The sequence below is a fragment of the Gossypium raimondii genome, chromosome 4 (assembly GCF_025698545.1).
Source record: "Gossypium raimondii isolate GPD5lz chromosome 4, ASM2569854v1, whole genome shotgun sequence".
Lineage (NCBI taxonomy): Eukaryota > Viridiplantae > Streptophyta > Magnoliopsida > Malvales > Malvaceae > Gossypium > Gossypium raimondii.
Genome location: NC_068568.1, coordinates 44928162 through 44950864, shown reverse-complemented (window position 1 = coordinate 44950864; position 22703 = coordinate 44928162). Strand labels below are relative to the sequence as shown.

The 22703-nt window shown below is 32.2% G+C and overlaps 1 protein-coding gene across 2 annotated transcripts; it reads right to left on the bottom strand.

Moving 5' to 3' along the window:
• Positions 1–835: 835 nt before the first annotated feature.
• Positions 836–21585, bottom strand: LOC105780189 (translation factor GUF1 homolog, chloroplastic). Of its 2 annotated transcripts, XM_012604375.2 has the most exons (21): positions 21123–21585; positions 18595–18681; positions 18027–18083; positions 17761–17826; positions 16014–16076; positions 15735–15779; positions 15540–15640; positions 14387–14483; positions 14211–14282; positions 11327–11481; positions 11175–11232; positions 10448–10528; positions 10230–10316; positions 9064–9135; positions 8829–8963; positions 8644–8717; positions 7921–8008; positions 4054–4131; positions 3076–3151; positions 2425–2465; positions 836–1140 (listed from the first exon to the last, which is right to left on the bottom strand). In XM_012604375.2, the coding sequence occupies exons 1-21, from the start codon at positions 21537–21539 to the stop codon at positions 1045–1047; spliced, it is 2046 nt and encodes a 681-aa protein (XP_012459829.1). In that variant the 5' UTR covers positions 21540–21585; the 3' UTR covers positions 836–1044. The 2 variants fall into 2 exon arrangements, with proteins under 2 accessions (XP_012459829.1, XP_052485664.1); XM_052629704.1 differs by lacking the exon at positions 17761–17826.
• Positions 21586–22703: the final 1118 nt, after the last annotated feature.

Below are 22703 nucleotides of genomic sequence, written 5' to 3'. Positions count from 1 at the left end.
GAAAGTTCGTCAAATTTGTGTAAACAAATCGAGTTAGAAATCAATTGGGGTATTAATCCAAAAAAAAGCATTGAATCGATTAATTGAAAATTTTATGCAGACCGGTTAAATTGGATAAAAAATTAGTTAAAACTAAGTATATGATTTAAATTTTCTATTATCGTTTTTATTTAAGCAAATCGGATGAATCAATCGAATCGATGACAAAATCACAGAAATATATAGCATATCAACCATATCAATCTATAATGTTATTTACAGACCACCGGTGCAGGCACGTGATACTAAAGGATTCACCGGTGTAGGCAAGCGATGTAGACAAGGGGGGATCGCAGATGCAACATCATATTTATATACCATTTTTTTTAATTTTTAAAATTAAAATTAAATTGATAGACATATTTATTGAATTTTTAAAATTAAAATTAAAATAATAAGTTTTATAAATATCGTAATTAAATTTGTTCATTTTTTAAAATTTAAGATTAAATAGATAGAATATATGTTATGGTTTAGGATTAAATTAATCATAATAATCACGTGCACTAAATAATTTAAATATCAAATTTATCTCAAGACTTGAACTAAAAGTAATGGAAAATGTTGTCCTTGTCCTTTTCAATCTTACTTTCCCTGTATTTTTATATCCCTCTATACTCAATTTTGAAATCTCGAGTATTTCTTTATTTTCTATGACTTAACCTTACCTACTACCTTATTTAAATTAGATATATCACAGGTACAGTTAAATTAGTAAAGAAGACTAAGATAGCAAAACTAATATATATATATATATATATATATATATATATTGGCATGTAACAAAACAAAACGGTTTGCAAGAAATTTAGTTGAAAAGATCATAAATTGAAATCTTTTTCTGCACAATTTAATATTGTAATTGGCCTCAATTAAATATCAGAATTTACCACAGGACTTCAGGCACAACAAACTGAACATTTAATTAATGTTTTAGCAGAAATAATTTGAGAAAGTTACAAGATACAATTGTATTGTATTGCAGTGTAGTGTGTGATGGTCAATTCATAAGACCTCCTTCTCAAGTTTCAACACTGCCATGAAGGCTTCTTGTGGTACATCTACTTTACCTATTGCCTTCATTCTTTTCTTCCCTTCAGCCTGTTATGTTAACAAAGGAAATTGGTTTTTTCAGAGGCAAAATAAATAATATTTTGGAGAGATTCATGTTTTGTTGATGCAGTGCCAATGATGTTATTCTGCTTTACTTTTGAGTCTCATATCATATTAGGTGTTTGTTTTAAGACTTTCAATATTTTTTAATAGATTCAACCGGTTACTGTAGGAGTACTTAACTCTAAATATCCACATGTAACTTCTTTTGAAGTAGTAGATGTCAGTTTAGAAGTGTTTCCAGAAGCAATTATACCTTTTTTTTCCAATTATTCGAAGCAACCTAGCTCATAGTGTAATGCTTTTGGGACCTTAACAACATCAAGTGATAATGTGTTTCAAAGTGTTTTAGGATGCACATTCATGTGATTACATGGCTTGAGATTAAAGCTATGGAATCACTCCTTTATATTTGGAAATTTATTTCTAAACTCTTCACTTTGCGTTTAATCTCAAGCATATAAAATTTCAATCTTTATCAGGGTTTGTCTCTGCCAAACGGGTAAACCATTTATATAACTTTGTTAATGAATACAAACTACTCTCTAACATTCACCCAATAACTTCAGGTAAGTTAAAGTGGTTCTTGATAAGGTAACATAGTTGCCAACAATTGCAACTTTGGGTTTGTTGTAGAAAGGTTTGTTAATGGATACTATTTCTTGACATGCACCTAATAGTTAAAACTTTTAGGTTGGAGTGACTATTTACACTCTTAACTGGTTACATACCAAAGTAACCCTCAACAAGAGTGTTTGAAGCATCAATATCCAAATCTACCACTTCTGACTTAATGTTGAACTGTAATGAATCACTTAGTTTAGAGCATTGAAGAATATCACTGTCCAAATCCACCTCACTTATTGTTATGAAGCTTGATTAGTTTCGCCTGAACATTGTCAAGTTACAGTTGTACGATTTTACTATTCTAGATGAAGCAATTGACTAGCCAGATCTTGTCTATCAGTTCAAAAGAGCTAACAGGATGACTATGTAACATGATTGTGAGAAGCTCCTAAATGTTCTTGCTATCTTCTTCCCTATGGATGAAAATGTCTGTCAAGCACTTATAGTTAATCATTATTTTGTAACAGTTCATTATAATGAAATTCATCTTGATATGATAAAGAGCTAACAGGATGACCACGTAACTAGCAATAAGCATGCTTTCCTTACTGCAACCCAACACAAATATTTTTGGTTTGAGGGCAAACCAAGATAAGAAACCATATCACGGTCCGATTCTCAGAAGCAAAAAGAAAAAAACAGTACCTGTTTCTTGAGGAGTTTCTTTTTTCTTGAGATATCCCCACCTATGAAGTTAAACAAAATCTTGTCATCGTGCAATAAAAAGACACTAATGAATCATTAGAATAAAATTGGGGAAAAACTAACTCAAAACTATGTATTTCTTAGAAATATGTACAGATATGTATACATGAAGCATTGAATCATATAAGGAAAGAATATCTGTAATTAGATACTCTAAAAATCAGCTATAATCCCTTAAGATTAGCTATTCAATGCTGTCAAATAAATCAAAGATTCTCAACAATTGGAACCGAGGTAAATCTGAAGCCTAACTATAATTAGAATTCAGAACAATTATGTTGTAAAGAATTTTTTAACAATAAATCCATTATTATCCAAAGTCTCCTTCTTCCAACATCTATGATAATTATAATCAAACATATCAATCAAAATTTATGTAGATGAACATATACTAAATTATTAATATATAAAGATTCCCAACGCCCTTAAGGACTCCTATCCTCATCGCTTCAAATTAAGGCAATTGACAAACCAAAAAACCCCACTCATCCCCACATCCAAGTCCAAGTTTAAGACTGTTGGAAAGAGTGTCTACAATAAGTGAAGAGGGAAATGCTTCACATAGAAAAATCCATTCCAAAATAGACTTACCGTAACATTTGGCCAAAACATCCTTTCTAATTGCTGATAAAGATTCACTAGCAATTACTTTTGAACCTATGCATGCCTGAAATGAGTATGCAGCACATAAATTGGAATTGAGTTAGCATCAATCTAATGATGGGTGAAAAAATAAAAATACTTCAGTCAAAATGAAAAACGTTCCCAAAGGGCAAAGGTTTTCTTCTTTTCCCATTCCTTTTCTTGTTTCTAATAGTAGATAATGAGAGTTAACAGAAGATGACATTTCTTAACCGCAATGTATGATAATAAATAGTAGATACTGGACAACACAAGCACCTCAAAGATATATTTAATCACAATATATGACTAAAACAGAAGAAAAACTCCATAGTAACCTTGCATGAATACATTATATTTGCTTCTGCAGCTGTTTAGTTCAATGTTATTAGTGCATGATCAACAGTGTTAATCAAAAACAGTGTTCTTTGTTGTTTCGTCTTAGGATACTGGCAGAGAAGAGCACTGCTGGTTTTGAATGAATTCTTAGTTTCAATGTCCAAGGATCAATCCTTGCACCCTCAAATAGAAAACAGAAGAGTTGAATAGATCACATTAAATTATTTCAAACTTTGTTTCAAAAAGGTAAATGACTCAACCCTACTTAGTAGTTGAATGAAAAGATCAGTCTGATTTACCCTTTGTTTCAAAGCGACTTCAAAAAGAAACTCACCAGCATTAACAGTAGAAGTTTAATAATGACAGCAAAACTGTTATGGTAGTATAAATATATTAAACGGTTATAATTTTTAGAGTGTTAAATACTGAACCACATTATTTCATCCAATGGAATCAAATTCACAGATAAATGTAACAATAAAGCAGCTTCCACGCTTTATGTAGTCTTTAAATGATAATATATACCAGACTTAAAAAGAATTGGTTAAAATGAAAATAAATCATCATATGGGGATACATTCAATAATATTTCAAGTGTGCGCATCTTACTTGAATTGGTACTTTAAACATTTGTCTAGGTATAAGCTCCTTCAGCTTTTGAGTCAAAGCCCTCCCAACAGAATATGCCTACAAAATGTTAGCTGATATTCGATTAAACTGCTTATTCAACATACAAAATATGAAATTCATAGAAAGTTGCCGAAATTCAGATAGGAGTCACACTATTTTAATATCACAACTGTTAAAACCAGAAATTAAGAATGCAAGCAAACACATATCAATACTAGCAAAACATTCTCAAATAATAACATACTAAAGCATTATACAAATTAGGTTGGAAGAAAATTCAAGAAAACAATCTGGACCATGGTTGTTAATATGCTTTTAGCCTGTAAGATTTGAATGACAGTTTTAGACAAAGACCAGACCAATAGAAATGTATAACAACATTGACACATTAAGTTTTACTTAGGTTAGCAATTTACTTGTATAATTTATTTGTATTCACAAAATGCTCATTATTACTTACATTACAATCTCACCTGATATACATATATTGAGACACTCCTGAATTACTCTAGACTCAGATAGGCTGTATGAACACCATAGGCTGAAAATATATGGGGTAAATTCTATACAACTCCTATTTCAACCATTCCCACATAGCACCTTATGATTTTTTCTTTTCCAATTAAAACCTTGTAGTTAAGTTTCAGTTACATAGAGGATTAGCTAGCCAATTTATCTAATAAAATTATGAAAAGAACCTTAATGTGAATACATGACTTTTGAGTTGAGGGTATTTTTATAATTTAGCTGATAAATTTAGTGGCATAACTCCCTGAGTTTATAGAATTTAAATACAGGATGATAATTATAACCAAAAGGAAAAAAAAAAGAACCACATGGTGCCACGAGGTAAAAGTTGAAACCACAGACATAAATGGAATATAACCTTTTACTCAAAGAATACCAGTAAATATTTGTAACAATTCAAATAAAAAAAGAGGAGCACTAGACAGCTTGCCCTAGGGCTCTGATTGTAACTGGTTGGGGCTTTTGCAGGTTATGGATCATGTCAATTTCAAGCTTTTATGGTTCGGATTCTTTTGGATTTGAACTTCTAGGCTCAGTTTTTCCAGATTTGGGCTTTTCACTTTTTAAGTCAACTCAAATCGGATCAGAATCTATCTTGGATGAGCTTTCAGGCTTGGGCCTACTTTGCCAACCCTACCTAAATCTCTAAAAGATGTATACCTACTACCATTGACAAATAGGTTGTCATTTGTCTGTTGGTCCTCACATGTGATTGCCATTATGCATGTCCTTTATGATTTGGTTTTTTGAAAGATGTCCTTTATGATTTTTATACATGCTATAAGGACTCCTTTCTCCAAGAGTTACCAAATTACCTTCTAAGGACTCCATTCTAGGCTTTTCTAAGTTCAATGAACACCATTTATGGATCCTTCTATTTACCACTAAGGTTCCCTATGAAGCCCTGCAACTGATAAGTAGCTTTCACGACTGACATTCTTGGTGTAAATATCTACAACATGCTAATCTGATGCCTTAATCTTTAGATAGCAACTCTTACCAGCAACTTTATAATGCAACTCTTCAATATTGAAACCTCTTAAGCTGAAATTCTTTTATGTCCATTTTATTCTTGCATTGATGCACCAAAGTGCTTTTTGTGAGCTCATCCATACTTCTAGTAGTTCTCAAAAGTATATGTCTTACTGAAACAAATTCGCTAGCCAGGCTTTCCTTCTTCCCACATCATGTGCACACTTTTCAACTTTCATTTTTTCATTGCACCCATAATCTCAATACCTTCTATGGACTTTTTTCCTTTTTTTTTTGGGTTCTGGTTTCAGTCCTTAGAGCAATTTCTTTTAAGTAGTGTTTGAAAAGTCACCTAGTAATTGGATTTGGGAGTAATGCTTGTAATTACACAAGTGTGGCATGTTTGGGTAACCATTCTAATTGGTGGATCCCACCGAATTGGGTGTAATTGAACACCCCAATTACACTTTCCAATTCTTAGGGAGAGGGTGAGAATTGGAGTAATTACACCCAAATCCAATTTTAAAAAATTATTTATTATATTATAAGCATGACATGTATGACTATTTCGGATGATTATGACCAAAAAAAATTTATATTATAAATCCTAAAAATTTATATTACAAAATAATTTGTGTATTTAATAAAGTTATAACAAAAATATATTATTTAAATCCTAAAATTTCTAAAGTTATGGCCAAAAGCTTGTTATAAAAATAATTTACATGTTATGAAAGTTTTATACTATATTTATTTATTATGGATTAAACTTATTTATGTGCCCATACTATATATTATAAAAAACAATACACTTATTCATAAAAAAGTTATAGTTTTTTATCATAACTTATTTATTAAAATAAACTTTTAAAAGTAATGGCAAAATTATATTATTTATAAGAAGTATTATGAAACCTTTGGACAATTTATAAAGTATTTTTTTATAAAGGTTAACTATTATAAATTTCATATTATTTTGACTTAATTTACATATTATAAAAAGGGATATAACATAGCATAAATCTTTCTCCAAATTAAGTTTTTATAATTAAAGCTACAAACTATTTGAACTGTGAAACTAAATATTATAAGGCTGATGCTAATTATGTAAAATAAAAAGGTTTCATTACGCCATATCATGGGGTATGATACCAGTTGAGAGAATAGTGTCAGACACAAGCACCATAAACAACTCGCGAACTCTTTAATTTGACACATTCAAGGTTTCCAAATGTGGTTGAAAAATGTGGATCGTACTAACATGTTGCATATTTTATAACTTCAATCATAGGTGGAATTGAATGATCCATGTACTACGAAATGTACATGCAAGAATGAGATCTTGATAATCTTAATGATGCAGATTCAATTTCAAATGATGATAAACTCAGTCAAGGACTAACAAATGATGAAAAGAATTTAGAAGCATATGTTAAATAATAAAGATGGAATAAACCAACAAATATGCACTAGAACAATTAGATAAAATTGCATATGATGTTTATTTTTCTAGCTATTTTTATTAGTAATCGTAGTATCTACTTTTTAGACTAACATATAATGATTTGATTTTATTTTTTTACTTGTTTAGAAATTATTTTATCATACTAATAATTTTATAGTAATTAATATTTTTAAAAATATAATTTATGTAGTTGTGTAATTACAATTTGTACTACCAAACATGACATAGAGAATTACAATATAATTACACTCTATCAGCCAAACACGTCTAAGTTATTATAATTCTTTGTAATTACAAGAGAGTGTAATTACTACCCTAGTAATTACACTTTCATTCAATTACAATAACTATGCTTCTTATTTAATAGGTAACCATTTTTTTATTCATCCTAAACCTCTTCAGCCACACTAATCACATCCTACCTATCTTTAGCATTCCCATCAACCAACCAATTACCTTGTTCAAACAAGGTAATCTAGGGCAATCTTTTTGCCACATTTAAAACCCCACCATCAATGCTAGCACATCAACCTTTCTTCCATCACATTCGCAATCCATACAAGCTATCTACTCCCTTTCCAGTAAGAAAATATATATACTTTCCTACTTGATAACTCCTACAAGAAGTGGTTATCAAGAGAGAAAGGATTAAGTCAAACAAAAAAAGTCGCATAGGGTGTCTTTTAGTTGATCAAGAAGTCATTTCCTTCTATGGAAATCTTATTGGAACTAAAATTTTTGAAAAAAAAATGTGTTGACTCAATTTATAAGAAATTTGCACTTATTTCAAACGACAGAATCCCACCAAGAATGACAGAATTTAAACATAAGAAAAGGTTATTTCTCCTAAGAGTTAAAACATAATGAAAGATGAGCCTTACCTTATCCCTGTGCACGATAGTGGACAATGGTTCCACGGGCTCACCATTAATCTGAATGTCAAGCTTTATCAATTCGCTTTCCTTATACCTGGTAATGAAAGAAGAAATGATTACACGATTGTGACAATGGTGCAAACACAACTTTGAAATACTTGATTTCCCAAAATAAATATTTCTATTTAATTGTAAGAGCTCAATAACTTTCCAATATCAACGCATAATCATGAAATGTTTTCTTTTAATAGTGTTAAGCAATTAAATTTCAAGACAAAACATCATTTCAAATTATTACTATTTAATGCCAAAGATATAGTTGAGAGATGAAAAGATACAATGGGGAAAATGTAAACCTAGGGAAAAAGAAGAATAATTAGGCAAAATGAATTGAATATTTGAAAAATATGTCAAGTCTCTGAGAAACAAAAGTAGTATGGAGTTAACTCAAAAGTCATTGTTTCTTGCAAAATGACAAAGTATAAAGATAAAAGCCTCTGCAATAAATTATAGAGATAAAATGTAAAGGATACCAATTCACAAAGCTGAATTCCCAGATTCTCCCTTATTATGTATCTTACATTTTATTTCTTATTCAAGATAAGTCTCTGTGATATAGAATAAAAACACACTAGATAAACTTCTCAAGTGTTTACTACCAGTGAGACAAGGAAAGCAGTTTATTACCCTAGAAATAAGAATATAACAGCTACTCTTGCAAGAACTCACCCAATGAAAGTATATTCCATGCTAGCATAGCCCTTACTTCTGGACTTCAATTGGTCGAAAAAGTCACCTACCATCTGTGAAATGAACATAGACTGAGTGAAAGAATAATGGAAAATTATACGTAAAAGTGGTTGATGCCATCTATAAAGAGATCTTTGGCTGAATATAAAGCAGGAAGATTTCACCTCTGCAAGGGGTAACTCATAGATGATGGATGCTCTATTCTCAGTGATATATTTCATCTCTTTGAACTCTCCTCTTCTGTCTTGAGCCAATTCCATCAGAGAACCAATATAGTCCTTCGGTGTAAGCATCTCAATCTGTAAATGTCAAATGATAAAGATAGCATATGAGATTGCAAGTTAGACAGTCTCATTTAAAATAATTAAGTAATAAATAACTCAAGATAAATGAAATAACCTTAACAACTGGCTCCTCAATTGACCTTCGTTGTCCAGGTTCAGGAAGCAAAGATGGATTTGAGCACTCAACCTTCAGTAATATTCATATTTGAAAAGCATCAAGTATGAGATGAAACATGCTATAATTAAACAAGTTTCTTGCACGGGAAAAACCAACTTATCAATCAGAAATAACAAATATAAGCCTTCCATTAGCGGAATATGAACAATATATATTTCTCCATCACCAAATACTGTGAAAATCATCTAGTAACACAGTGATATTCAATCAACTTGTTGCCAACAGAAAAATGATGCCACTGGTACTAGAAACAATAATTCAAATAAAGTTAACAAGCATCTAGAGGCTACAAGCTTGCCCAAGAGAATAGGACCATTATGCTGGCTAAGGACAAAGAAATCCATGATGAAAGAAATTGTCAAGAAACTGAAACGCCACTAATTTTACTTTTTTCTATTTTTCCTTTTATAGTGGGATCAGAGTTTTGTGGTTAGAAAGACAGCATAGCTACTTCAGGATGAAACCAAAGAATCCTACTAAACTAGCTTCCTTGTACAGTTTTAGCATGAACTAAGGAAACAACATAGAAAATTTGGTACCTCTAGAAATCAAATGATAAAGAACAATTTTTCTACATAGGAAACATTAAGGGAATCTTTCAAGTTTTGTAGCATGTTAAATTACCAGGAGTAATAATTTCCTAAGTGCATCTGAGAAAAATGTCCATATTGTCCATAAAACACACAAATCTTTTCCATTAAAAATTTCAATCTAATTATTCAAAAGTTCCATGCAGGCATAGTCAGATTCAAATACTCACAGTCTTCCGTTTTCTGTTAGGAGAATGGGATGCATGCACACACACATAGAGCATCTTCAGAAATTATAAGATATTAGGTTTCATCTCAATACTTGCCCAAATATTGTCATTTTTTTTTCATGGAGAGAAATCATTCCGTTCAATGCAAAACAACATGGATGAAGTATTCCATACAAAGGGAAATCAGCATGACAATGCAAATTGGTTATAACTGTTTTCTCAAAATTCCTGAGTTTCTTTTTGACGCAAAGGCATAATCAGCTATAACACAGCGTCAGCTTCTTGGAAACATTCTTGAAATATGATATAAATAAAAAGTGTTATCGGGTTGAGGAGAAATTACTGTTTCATTATCTACACAGTTCACTCTGTACACGACACTAGGAGCAGTGGTTATAAGGCTCAGATTGTACTCCCTTTCAAGTCTTTCCTGTAAAAAAAAATTTTGTTAGAGCCAACACTGAATTCAAAAATTCTCCAGAATTTGAACTTGTAGTAAGAAGCAACAGCAAGACGCGTTTATATATATATAAGAGAACTTCAGGGGCAAAAGAGTCATGCCTGAACAATTTCCATGTGGAGAAGACCCAAGAAGCCACATCTAAAGCCAAAACCCATAGCGCTTGAGGTCTCAGGCTCAAACTATAAATATAAGACCAAAAGAATAAGAAACAGATATTATCACACTGAAGTAATTCATCAGAAAAACTATCAATACTAACATATATGGTAAGATTGATGTAGTTTGCAACTAAATCAGATGAAGAAATAAAAAATTGATAATTAAAGTTATGCTTTGCAACAAATATTTTTTACAATTAAATTATTCATATTTTAATAATAAATTCAAGTTATTACAGGTTTTATGATTGAGTCGATCTCAATAACATGGATCATTTTGGGCTTAGTCATTTTGACCTTGGCTGTTTAGGGATCAAGCCACATGAGTTTGGGTTGTTCAGGTTTTAGTCTTTGACACTTTCGTCAAATCAAGTTTCAGATTTTTTTCAGTCTGGTTTATGGGCTCAGACTCATTTTATCAATCCTAGCAGTGTGGTATGAAGAATATACGTTATTTTAAGTGGAAACATATGCCTCTCTGACCATGCAATAAAGGCAGTGGAAGTGTACCAAAAACAAATTCTAGACGGCTACAGCAGCAATCTTGTTTTCAAAATAACAATGATTTTGATAACCTACTTCCGTTTGAAGCAAAAAAACATAAATGCATTAAGCATTAAAAAATAACAAGAGTTTGTTAGATATTATGTTTAGTTATATAAATTACCTTCAATGCAGCATCATTCAGTTGCAATTTTTCCAAAGCATCACGCAACTCAGGAAACCTGCCAGCAATACGTTACATAAAAATGAATAATGCCACAGACAGGCACTTGCAATGAGCTTTTGAAATTCAAGATAAAGGAAAACTGAATGTACTGGTCTGCATCAACAGGAAATAGACCACAAAAGACCATTGGAGTGGCTTCCTCATATCCGGGCAATGAACTTTCTGCTTTCCTATCATAGTGAGTAATAGTGTCACCCACTCTAGCATCTGCAACGGACCTTATTGATGCCGAAAGGTATCCTACCTAAAAGCATTCAAATAATATAAAAGGTTGAACACAGAAAGAAAGAGAATTGGGGGAAAAGTTCAATTAAGATAGAGAAGACACAAATGTGTCAACATTGTTCAGCTTAAGTGGTAATATCATACATCATTTGCGTGAGTAGCCTTATATTCACGTGGCACTTCTCAAGATACTCCAAATATGTTTTAGGTAGACTGCTTTAATTCGGTATGAGGACCCTATTTTATTTTTCAATTTGTATTCTTTACACATTTTCATAGATCAGATATGCTCAACACATGCTTTGAAGGTGTTCTATAGCCTATCAATGAGAGGGTTTGGGAAGATGTTATTTCCCAAATTACATGAGTTAAGGAAAAACTTATTACTTCCTTATTATTTATAAATATTAGTACAAGTTTACTTGAAAGTGAATGCAGTGAAAAATAGTTCTTATTATTGTTCTTATGATAAATAGGCAATCCATTCAAAATGATATCACAGGCTCGTAAACAAATGAAATAGAAAAGAAAAAAATGACACCAAATGCCTAAGTAGTTAGATTCAAAAGTGTGAAGAAACAAAAAAAAAGCTTTGCCTAGAAAACTGTAAAGGGAGATATTAGCTAGATCAAAGACTGCTGGCATGAAATTTATTTCTTTTATTAATTTATTTTTTGATATAAAAGTAAAAGTTGGAGGTGTGCCACAAACACAAGTTAACAAAATGTGTTCTTGAACTCAACCCAGTAAGAGCAGCCTGAAACTAACCTAATTGAATATAAAAGTCGACAACTTGAACACAAATGTCCCAAACAAAAATGATCCGAACCCTAAATGACCCAAACCAAACTGATGACTCCTCATCTTAGGTCCATTGTAGGCCTTATTTAGCTTGTTTCTAAGTTGTTTTTGTATGTTTTAGAGTCATTTTAGCTTATTTTACTTTTTTTAATTTGCATTTTAATTTGAACTTTTTAGTGTTTGTTATACATATTTTTCGTGCTTTGATAATGTTCTTATTTACTTTTATTTGAATAGGATTTTTACAAAGTTTTCTTGAAGGTTTTAAGGAATTTGAATGAGAAAAGTTGGATGCAGAAAAAGCGGAGCGATTGTGGCACCAGAAGTTAGAGCCATGGCACTGCAACAGCTTACTGATTATTGAAATGCTGCATTTTGCACGAAGGTTTTAGGTCTTTTCCCATCCATTTCATGCTTTTAACAAAGTAATCACTTTGTAAACTAGAAAGAAGCTACCGTACAAAATTTTTAGGCTTTAGAACATTTCTTAGTTTTAGGTTGAGATTTTAGTTCAATTTTTCAGCTATTTGGCTTTTGTAATCAATTTCGAAGGATTTTTGTTAGGGGATGCTACCAAAATTCTTGATTCCAATAAAAATGGATCTTCAGTTGTTCTTCATTTCAAATAAGATTTCTCTTATCCTTCGTTTTAATCCCTCATTTAATTATGTTTTCATGATTACTTGTGCTGATTAGCTTTCCACCATAAGCTAACTTGTTCAATAACTCAAACAGGGTAAAATCTAATTTAGGCTATTAACTGGATCAATTAACTATTGCTAATCTGAGTGACACTTAAATAGTAAAAATCTAGGGAAGATACAGCAGTTGACCCTAGCTAATTAGTTGGATAGTCACCCAAACTAAGATATACACCAATTGTTAAGACTAGCCTCTAAGATATTGGCTAACTTGGATTAGTGAGAGAATGATGAGAGTGAATTAAGTTCTAGTTACCACCTATAAGTTATACACCAACTCAGGTATAACTAGGAGCCTGTAAGCTATAATATCAACTCCAATAACCTATATCTTGAGACCATCTGACTTATAATGCCTAGATTAGTGATTGTCCGACTTAGGTTATTAAATGTCATTAACCGAAAGATTTTCTGACCACTACTTTTGTGAATTGATTCCGTGATTGTTTGCTTATTTATGTTCCTGTGTTATTTGCTTATTTCAATATTTTGTTTCTTAGGGTCTGTTTGATTGCCAGTAAAATATTTTCCGTAAAATGGTTTCTGGAAAATATTTTACTTTTCTGTAAAATGATTTACTGAAAAATATTTTCTGGTGTTTGATTGAATCTGTGTAAAATATTTTCTGCTGCTTGGCAGATTTTTTGAAAATATTTTTCGGAAAAGTTGTTTTTACATATATTAATATATATTAATAAATTTTTATATTTTAAATTATTTTTACATATATTGCAATGATTTATTTATAATAATACTCAATTATTAAGCTACAATATTAATCGTTATAAATTGAAAAAAACTAATATCAAATAAATTATTTGTAATTGTGTTAAAAAACAAGTATTGAATAATTAAAAAAACAAGTTACTGGAAAATCGATAAACAGAAGCAGTTTTCTACCGGAAATGAAGGAAGGAATGAAGGAGGCGATAGAGAGGAGAGCACGGAAAATGTCTTACGGAAATTGAAAGGGTAAGACATTTTCCCTAAAATGTAACCCATTTTCCCTTGTTTTGGAGTTCATTTTCCAAATGGAAAATGTTTTCCGCCAATCAAACGCTGGAAAAGTTAGAAATGATTTTCCGGAAAATCAATTCCGTCAATCAAACAGACCCTTAGTGTTAAATTGAGAGAAGAGAGGGAGAGAGGGAGAGGGAGGGAGGGAGGGAGGGAGAGAGAGGGAATGCAAGCAGAAAACAGAATAATGCTAGTAGGAAAAAATAACCATCGATAAAAATCAATTTACCTCACCCGCATACAATTCGTCCACTTGTAATTGATTGGGAGATAAAACTCCAACTTCATCAGCAAAATAATCCTGCATGTAAGACGTGTATAATAAGAACTTTTATGTGAAGGATGAAAGAAACTGTACATTCTATATAGAAAGGAACAAAAAGAATAAGATAAATAATGCTTTACCTTATTACTGGCCATAAAATAAATTCTGTCACCTTTCTTTATCCTCCCATCTATGACCCGAAAATAGACAATAACACCACGATAAGGATCATAGTAGCTGTGGAGACATTTCAAAGCAATTTAAGTAATTCAAGGCAGTTCAAGAAAACACTATGCAACCTGAAAAAGAAAACTTCGTACAATGATGGCAGCAATGTTCACAAGTGTTATATAAGAAATGAGTTATATGCCAAGAAGTAGACATTTCTGAATTTAGTAACCAATTATTACATTAGGAAGTCTACGGACTGTGGATAGAAGCAGGATATAGACATGGAAAGAAAGAGGAAAAGGGTGTAATATTTATTATTTAAAAGATTAAATTTTTAAAATATATTTTATTAAATATTAAAATACTAAACTTATAAATATATAACAAGAGATACTGTATATTAATATCTGAATATTTAAATACATTTTCAACTAATAGGTTTTATAATAACTTGATTCTTGCTCCTTTCTAATGCATGTTAGAAGCTAAATAAATAAGTTCAAAGATGAAATTTTAAATTCTAAAAGGTGAGAGGAAAAACAAAGGAAACAAAATGGATAAATAAAAGGAAGATTTTGGCTAAAAATTAAATAAATAATATAACACAAAATGGAAGGATGAAGGAAAGAAAATAACGAATGAAGGGAGAAAGAAAAAGTTAAAGTGAAAACAAAACAGAAAGAGAAACAAATGGTTGGGATATAAGAAATGGCATGCATACACTTTGATTCAACATAGTAGCAGCCTTATTCCTTTTACTGGAACAGAACTATATAAATTTCATTGCAAAGCACGTTATTGAATTGATTATTTAACATAAATGGAAAAATAAAAAATTGAAGTTAACAGACTAGAAAATAAACATTTCCATGCATCACATGACTGAAACCTGACAAGCAATTTGAAAATAGCATAGGACAGTACAGTTCACTATTGACATTTAAGTTATGAACTTATTTAGATCCATGCATTAGAACTCAAGGTCATAGAAACAATATAGGAGAAAAATTATATTACATCCACTAAAAGAAATATGTGTCAACTAGATGTGAGACATGATCCGTAGAGTATAAGTTAATATAACCAATAAGTTTAATGAATAAAACAAAGCCAGAATTATACCTATCAAATATTAAAGCTCTTAGTGGACTCGTAGCAGCATCACGAGGTGGAGGAATCCTTTCAACAATGGCATTAAGAATTTCTGTTATACCAATTCCCTCCTAACAAGAGGAAAAAACCTATGTTCAGATCTACCATATGCTACAAGAAACTATTTGAGCATGTAAATAAAGGAAATAGAAGTCCTGAACTAACCTTTGCTGAGCAGGGTATTGCCTTGCTACAATCTAAACCAATAACCTACAAAGAAGTTCAACTTAGCAGTAGGTCCAAAACACTCAGAATGATAATCATTTCTTATGATTAGTAAATCCAGCAGATGGATCAGTTTACAAAATTACAACAGTAGAAAAGCACCATAATTTTACAGAAAACTATGAGAGGATGCAATGCAAATACTTCAACAGATTTACACACAGACACGAGCAGACGCTCACACACTGCACAAATGCATTAATATCTAAACTGACCAACCTCCTCAATCTCCCTAATAACACGATCTGGCTCAGCACCTGGAAGATCTATCTTGTTTAAAACCTGCAGAAAGACGGCAACCAAATCATCCTATAAATCACATCACTTATCCAAAGGCAAAATGGATGTAAACACCGATGGAGAGAAAATAAAGTAAACCAGATTCAAAACGGGATTCACATATATAATGGAGAAACAGATTGCCAGTTCTCAGGGTAGATAGCAAAAGCATATTGAAAGATGGATGAAAGCAGCATAGAACCAAGTGAATATATATGAATAAAGGATGATGAAATATGAACAGACATCAGACAATCATTTAAAAATAAGAGATAGATAGAATTTATAGTTCATTGAGAAAGGAACTAAAAACAGAGGAAACACAAATTCGTAAGTATGCCGATGGAAATCAGAGGCATATGTCCGTTATAGTAAAAAAGAAAAGGAATAAAACATAATAGAGTCACAAGCCTGAAACACTGATTTGGTAAATTTATTTGATTCAGGGCTGAAGAGGAACCATCCTGTTTTTGCTGCTTAGTTGCTGCACAAAGCATCTTAGCATATATTTTTCATGGTAAACTTTGCTTATGTTTGCAGCACCATAGCAGCTTTAAATTTTTCCCTTCACTTTTTCAAGTTCATCGTCCAATTACAAGGGCCAGTCTGATTCATTAATAAAAGTTTTGTTTAATTTAATCTATCCAAGTAAGTTTACTTTGAAAGATAAATATATTTCAGCCTCTATAGCGCTTGAATTGCTTTCTCTGCAACACAATAGAACATCAAGAGAATTTATCAACTTTATGTTGCAAGCCCTAAAGAGAAACTTCAAACTGGTTTCTTAAAGGCTAAAATATTAAAAAAAGCTCTTACTTTCTAAAATTTCCCAAATAAGCTCAGATCCTTCTATAGTACCCAATTGAGCCCCAGGTAACATTTTCGTTTAATTAAGCCCTTATTTGGATGGAAAACATTGGAACCCACTTTGTTTGCCACATCAAGGTAAAAATGGACTTTATACGTGCCACATAGGTGTCGACAGGGCACATAGATGGAAAAATAAGGGCTCTACGAAACTGATGTGCCATGCCATAAAAGCACCAAGTCGGCATGAATTTTCAAAATGTACCCCATGTGTGCTGATATGGAAAAGATAATGGTCAGGCAAATGCTGATATAGCAAAGTAATGGCCAAGTAAACCCTAAAATGGCAGAGAAAATGGATTTTAATGGGATTCCATCCAAAATAAGGCTTACTTCAAAAAAATTGTTACTTTAAAGACTAAATTGGGTACAATAAAAGAATAGTGGCTTATAAGGGAAACTTTTGCAAAGTGCAAGGGCTATTTCAGTATTTTTAACCTGTAAATATATTAGTGTGAGGCAAACAGCTTGCTTTGTCCCTTTTTCGTATCATTTGTCTAAAGTATAGATTAATCAGGTCCAGATAGGTTGAACAGCTTATCCCAATCTCTCCAACACCTATATCAGATTTTGTAACCTAGTTTGCCTTCCATGTCATCACACATCATATTCAACAGCATCCAAGACCAAAGAATGTGGGAAAACCTAAGTACTTTATGAAAGAAAATAGTAACAATAGTAACAATAGCCACAGCACATACATGGTTAGTTAAAATAATTATGTTTGTTGTTTTAATAAGTCGGTCACCAAACAAATGAGCTAACTTCGGAATGTAAGTTTACTAAGTTGAACAACAAAACAAAGGATGACTAAACTTACAGGGATGATTTCAAGGTTGTTCTCCAAGGCCAAATATACATTAGCCAGAGTTTGTGCTTCCACACCCTACAACAGAATACATGCTGTCCAGTAACACTAATAATAGCAGCAGCAGCAGCAGCAACAGTGCTAAGGTAGATATAACTATATTTAAGTTCCAGAATACTATCCTCAAAATAAAAGGTCAAATTAAGTATGAACTATAACTTGAAATCATTTAAAGAGATTAAATTATCAATTCAAAGCAGTGGCAAGCATAAAGTAACCTGAGAAGCATCTACAACAAGTAGAGCACCCTCACAAGCAGCAAGTGATCTGGAAACCTAAATAAAAAATGTGTGTCAGAAAGAAAGGAAACCAAATAGCTATTAAATTCAGGGCAAATTATGAAAAGAATCATTCTACCAGAGAATCTACGTATATGTAAATCGTAAAGGAGTTGTTGTTAAGTGGCCATGTATGTTTGTCAGTCCCCACATGCAAAAAGAAGAATGTTCCCATATATCATTCTTAACAACAATAACCTCATCATTTGAAAATTTTTCTAGACTTGAAAGTTGTAACTAACTATATATAAGCCATGACAAGTATCTATACTACATCAAATTCCTAGTTCAATAAGATAACAACTTTATTCCACCTTGCATGCTATAGCTCATTGCCTAATATGGTCTGATCATGCAAATGTGGTAAGAATAGTTTATTTTTACAACTTGGGAGAAAAAACTTCTAGACCTGACATTGAATTAGAAAAGAGCAAAGGCAGTTATATATTGAAATGTGAAGCAGTAAAAAGTTTTGTCTGTATCTGCTATATCAAATATAGATAAGTACCTCATAAGAGAAGTCTACATGCCCAGGAGTATCAATTAGATTCAGGCAATATGGTTCATTTTCAAACATATAACGCATTCGAGATGCCTGCAAATAGATAAATTAGCTGGAACATCAACCATCAGGAAAAATTGCATATAATCAAGAGATAACCTCATAACAGATTCCATGAACAGCAAGCATGCAAAATCAAGAATGCTTAATCTGACCTTTTTGATACAATTTAGCTTAGACACATGAGTTCTCCAATATTAAAAAGCAAGTCAACATTCAAAAATTGTTGCAAGGCATAATCTATATATATATTCCTTGAGAAAACTATATGAAAGGTAGTTCTGAATTGGATTGTTATCATGTCACAATAAGGCATATAGAAGGATAAAATGGGAGATATCAATACTCCTACACCTGAAGTCAAAGTATAAAATTACAGCATCCCACTGTGTCTCACTAAACAGTGACTTTGATAAGAAATTAAGAGATATGAGACTAGCACAAAAGTGTACAAAGAGAGGATCCATCAAATTTGCAAGAAAGGCTGACTTGGTTCTTCTAGCTTGACATGGTATTGAAGCCTTTCCACAGAAGGCATAGAGTTTCAAGCAAAGACAAAAAGAAAGAAAAAAAAGAAGTCGCATCAGAAAGCAAGGTTTTGGTGTTTACTTTGAAAGGTTTGGCAATTAAACAGTTAGATGTTTAATTGAATTATAATGTCTATGTGCGCACACATGAGAGAGAGAGAGAGAGAGATCTTTGTCTCATTCAAGCGTGGCTGTACTTCATGGGGAGGGATGTGAAAGAAAATTTTAATAGGCATGAAGTTTCCTGCAACTATGATAAAGGAGATGTCAAAGATAGGAAAGATATAAGCATATAAATGCAATTTTCAAACGCATACAAGGCGGTTTTGTAATTGACCTTGAGAAAATGCTTAGTTTGTTGTTATTATTTATACATAAAAGAAAAAGGGATTGAGGGAACCAATAATTTGTAGCATTAGCATAAAGAAAAGTAAGAAGCATAAAGGCAAGATGCTGTTCAAGTACAAAGCTTCTCACAAAGTAAGTTGTTGAAATTTGAGAGTTGGCTAGTAAAGACATTCAATGTGGTAGAGTGCATGAAAAATAAGATGCTGCTCACGCTTGTGTTTCTTTTGATGTGAGAAATCTTAACTCCTTTAGAGAAGACATTCAATGTGGTAGAGTGCATGAAAATAAGAGTTCAAAGTCAAGTATTGTTTATCCAGGCTAGGATTGGAATGTGAAGTTTTAGGAAATGTGCAAGATTGATAAAAAAGAGTCAAACTCCAATTTCAATTATTTGCTCTACAATAAGATGGGTGATTTGAGCAGAGAGGACAGCCTTACATGGAGACTTGGTAAAACTATTTTTTGACCCAGAAAAAATTTAATAAGTACCGAACAAAACTAAGGAGAGCTTGCTTTGGAAACTAAATTGGGAGAGAAATTCCCTAACAAGGTAGCATTTTTGTGCATGGAAATGTTAGATGCTTTAGATTTTATCAATGCTCTCTTGTACTTAGCCAAGTCTCCTTATACATTTCTGCTGTGGCATTTTCCAATGTCAACCAATTCAAATAAGAAATTGAAAAGCAGATGGATGAATTATTAGAAGTAAGGAAATCCCTCTTCCCATTTTCATGCATATAGAACATCCAATATGATACTGTTAAACATTAAGGATAACAAAGCCAAACATATGATTAAATAGTCACACTAGCACAGACATTCACGCACTTATATGCAATGTGCAATATGCACAGACTGGGCTGCTCAAAATGAAAACTGAAGCAGTTTTGAACTAGAATTCTAATGATAACAAGGATGCCTTCTCCTCAAATTACAGTCAGCAAGAAGAAGTAAGAACAAATGTGCAGATGGGAAAGATACACTGAAGCGATTAAAGTAGAGTTAGTTCTTATAATATAATCAAAGATGCACTTTAGTCCATATACAATACAACTGAGTAATTTAGTACTTGTATTTTAATATTATCCAAATGAGTAAAATTGATAACAATGTTGATAGAAAACTGTGGACTTCTGAAATCTGACAATCTAGACCTATAGATAGAACTAAAACAATGAAAGAATTTTTTATATTAAGAACATATGCTTCGTAAGATACCAGCTCATATACTTGTTACATTTCCAAAGCTCACGTTGGATGATTTTCCACTAACACTGCTATCAATTTTATTTGTTTGCACAAATATCAAATGTATAGAGATTAAATTACTCAGTTCCCTTTTCACTATGGTACGGGACTGGTTAGAGCTTCAAACCACTGAAATGGACGTTTTGAACTAGAATTCTATAAACTCTTCCCACCGAACCCTTATAAGCACAAGAGAGAAGCATGTCTGTATTTTTCCCCCCACTCTTTGTAAGTAGAACCAAGCTACGCCTAGTAATATACTGACAAGAAATAAGGGTGTAGAAATCCATCAAAACACTTTGCAGCACTGGGTTTTAATGGCAAAAGAATTTGTGCAATCCGAAAAGTCACCTGAAGCTTGATTGTAATGCCTCTTTCCCTCTCCAAGTCCATGTTATCAAGAAACTGCTCTTTCATTTCCCGCTTCTGTACAGTACCCGTCATCTGAAGCAACTTGTCAGCCAAAGTTGATTTCCCATGATCAATATGTGCTATGATGCAGAAATTCCTAATGTTAGAAACAGGGACCTTCAAGAGACGGTCTTGCCCAACTTTGGCACCAAACTCCGGGTCATATATCTCGGTCTTGGCCTGTGTCTCGACGCTCTGGCAGACTACTCGAAACCGGGAGTGCTTAGTGAGTCGATGAGTGGCTGAGATGGGAAGCGGGGACAGCTGGGACCTCGCCCAATGGTGGTGCTGCTGCTGGCCTTGCCAAGTGTTTATGGATAACAAAGCTGCTACCCCAGAGCAAAGCTCCTTGGCCATTTTTTTTTTTTTAATATTTTTCTGAAGAGTTTTAGCCCGGGCGTCTTTGGTTGGTGTTTTAAAATAAAAGGGTATTATTGTTAAAATGGAATTCAATTTGTTTCGGGCCACAAAATATGGAACAATCCTAAGCTTTTGGGTAAAGCCACAACGGAGATGGACTTCACTAATTTAATTTAATTGAGGGGTAAAATAATAATTTTAGTCTATTGTAGTTATGAATTATTTAATTTAAGTCCTTTTTAAGCTTTTTTTTTTACATTTAGCTCCCCAAACTTTTGAAACCTCATTTTGGCTCCTCAATATCATAATCCTGCTTTGCCCTTGCCTAAACTATTTTTTTCAAGTTGGTACATTGGTTAGTCAATTCGTTAAGTTTATTTTTAGAAAGGACAAAAAAATCTCGACTCGTAAATTAGTACCTGAACTATACCATTTTCTTAAGTTGGCACCTAAACTTTTTTTTTGTTGTTGTTATTAAAAGTGGTACCAATTTCTGTGCTAAAACTTCTTTTAAAATAAACTTTAACAGTCTGATTAAAAGAGGTACCAACTTGGGGAAAAAATAGTTTAAGTACCACTTGTGACAAAAAAAAGTTCAGGTACTAAGATGGAAAATGAGTATAGTTTATGTAGTAGTTTATGTACTAATTTGTGGGTAAGCCTATATAATATTATAGTGTATACATATAAAAAAATTGATAAATTATTTGCTTAAAGCTACTCATAACCCCTCATCATGCTCCAGCACACTTAAACTCATGTCTTGTGCATTGACAACAATACTGATACCAACTAAGCTATGGCTTATCCAACGAAAAAATATAAAATTTTAAATACTAAATCAAACAATAGCATGATTTTAAAAAATAATAATAATATGGGCAAGTTTAAAACAAGCATGAGTTAACAATTTACAAATATAGACAGGTTTAAAAAAATAGAGTTTCATATTTCAGATAGGTAAAGTTTGGACAAGTATGAATTGTGTTAATATCATACATTGACCTAACCCAAATCCAACCCGATTCAACTCATTGGCACCTCTAAATTACTACTTATGATTTGATTATAAAAAATTAAAAACGTCTGCTTAATATAGAGATCAATATATTATTTGGTACTTGAGTTGGGCCTCAATGTTCAATTGAGTACATAAGTTTT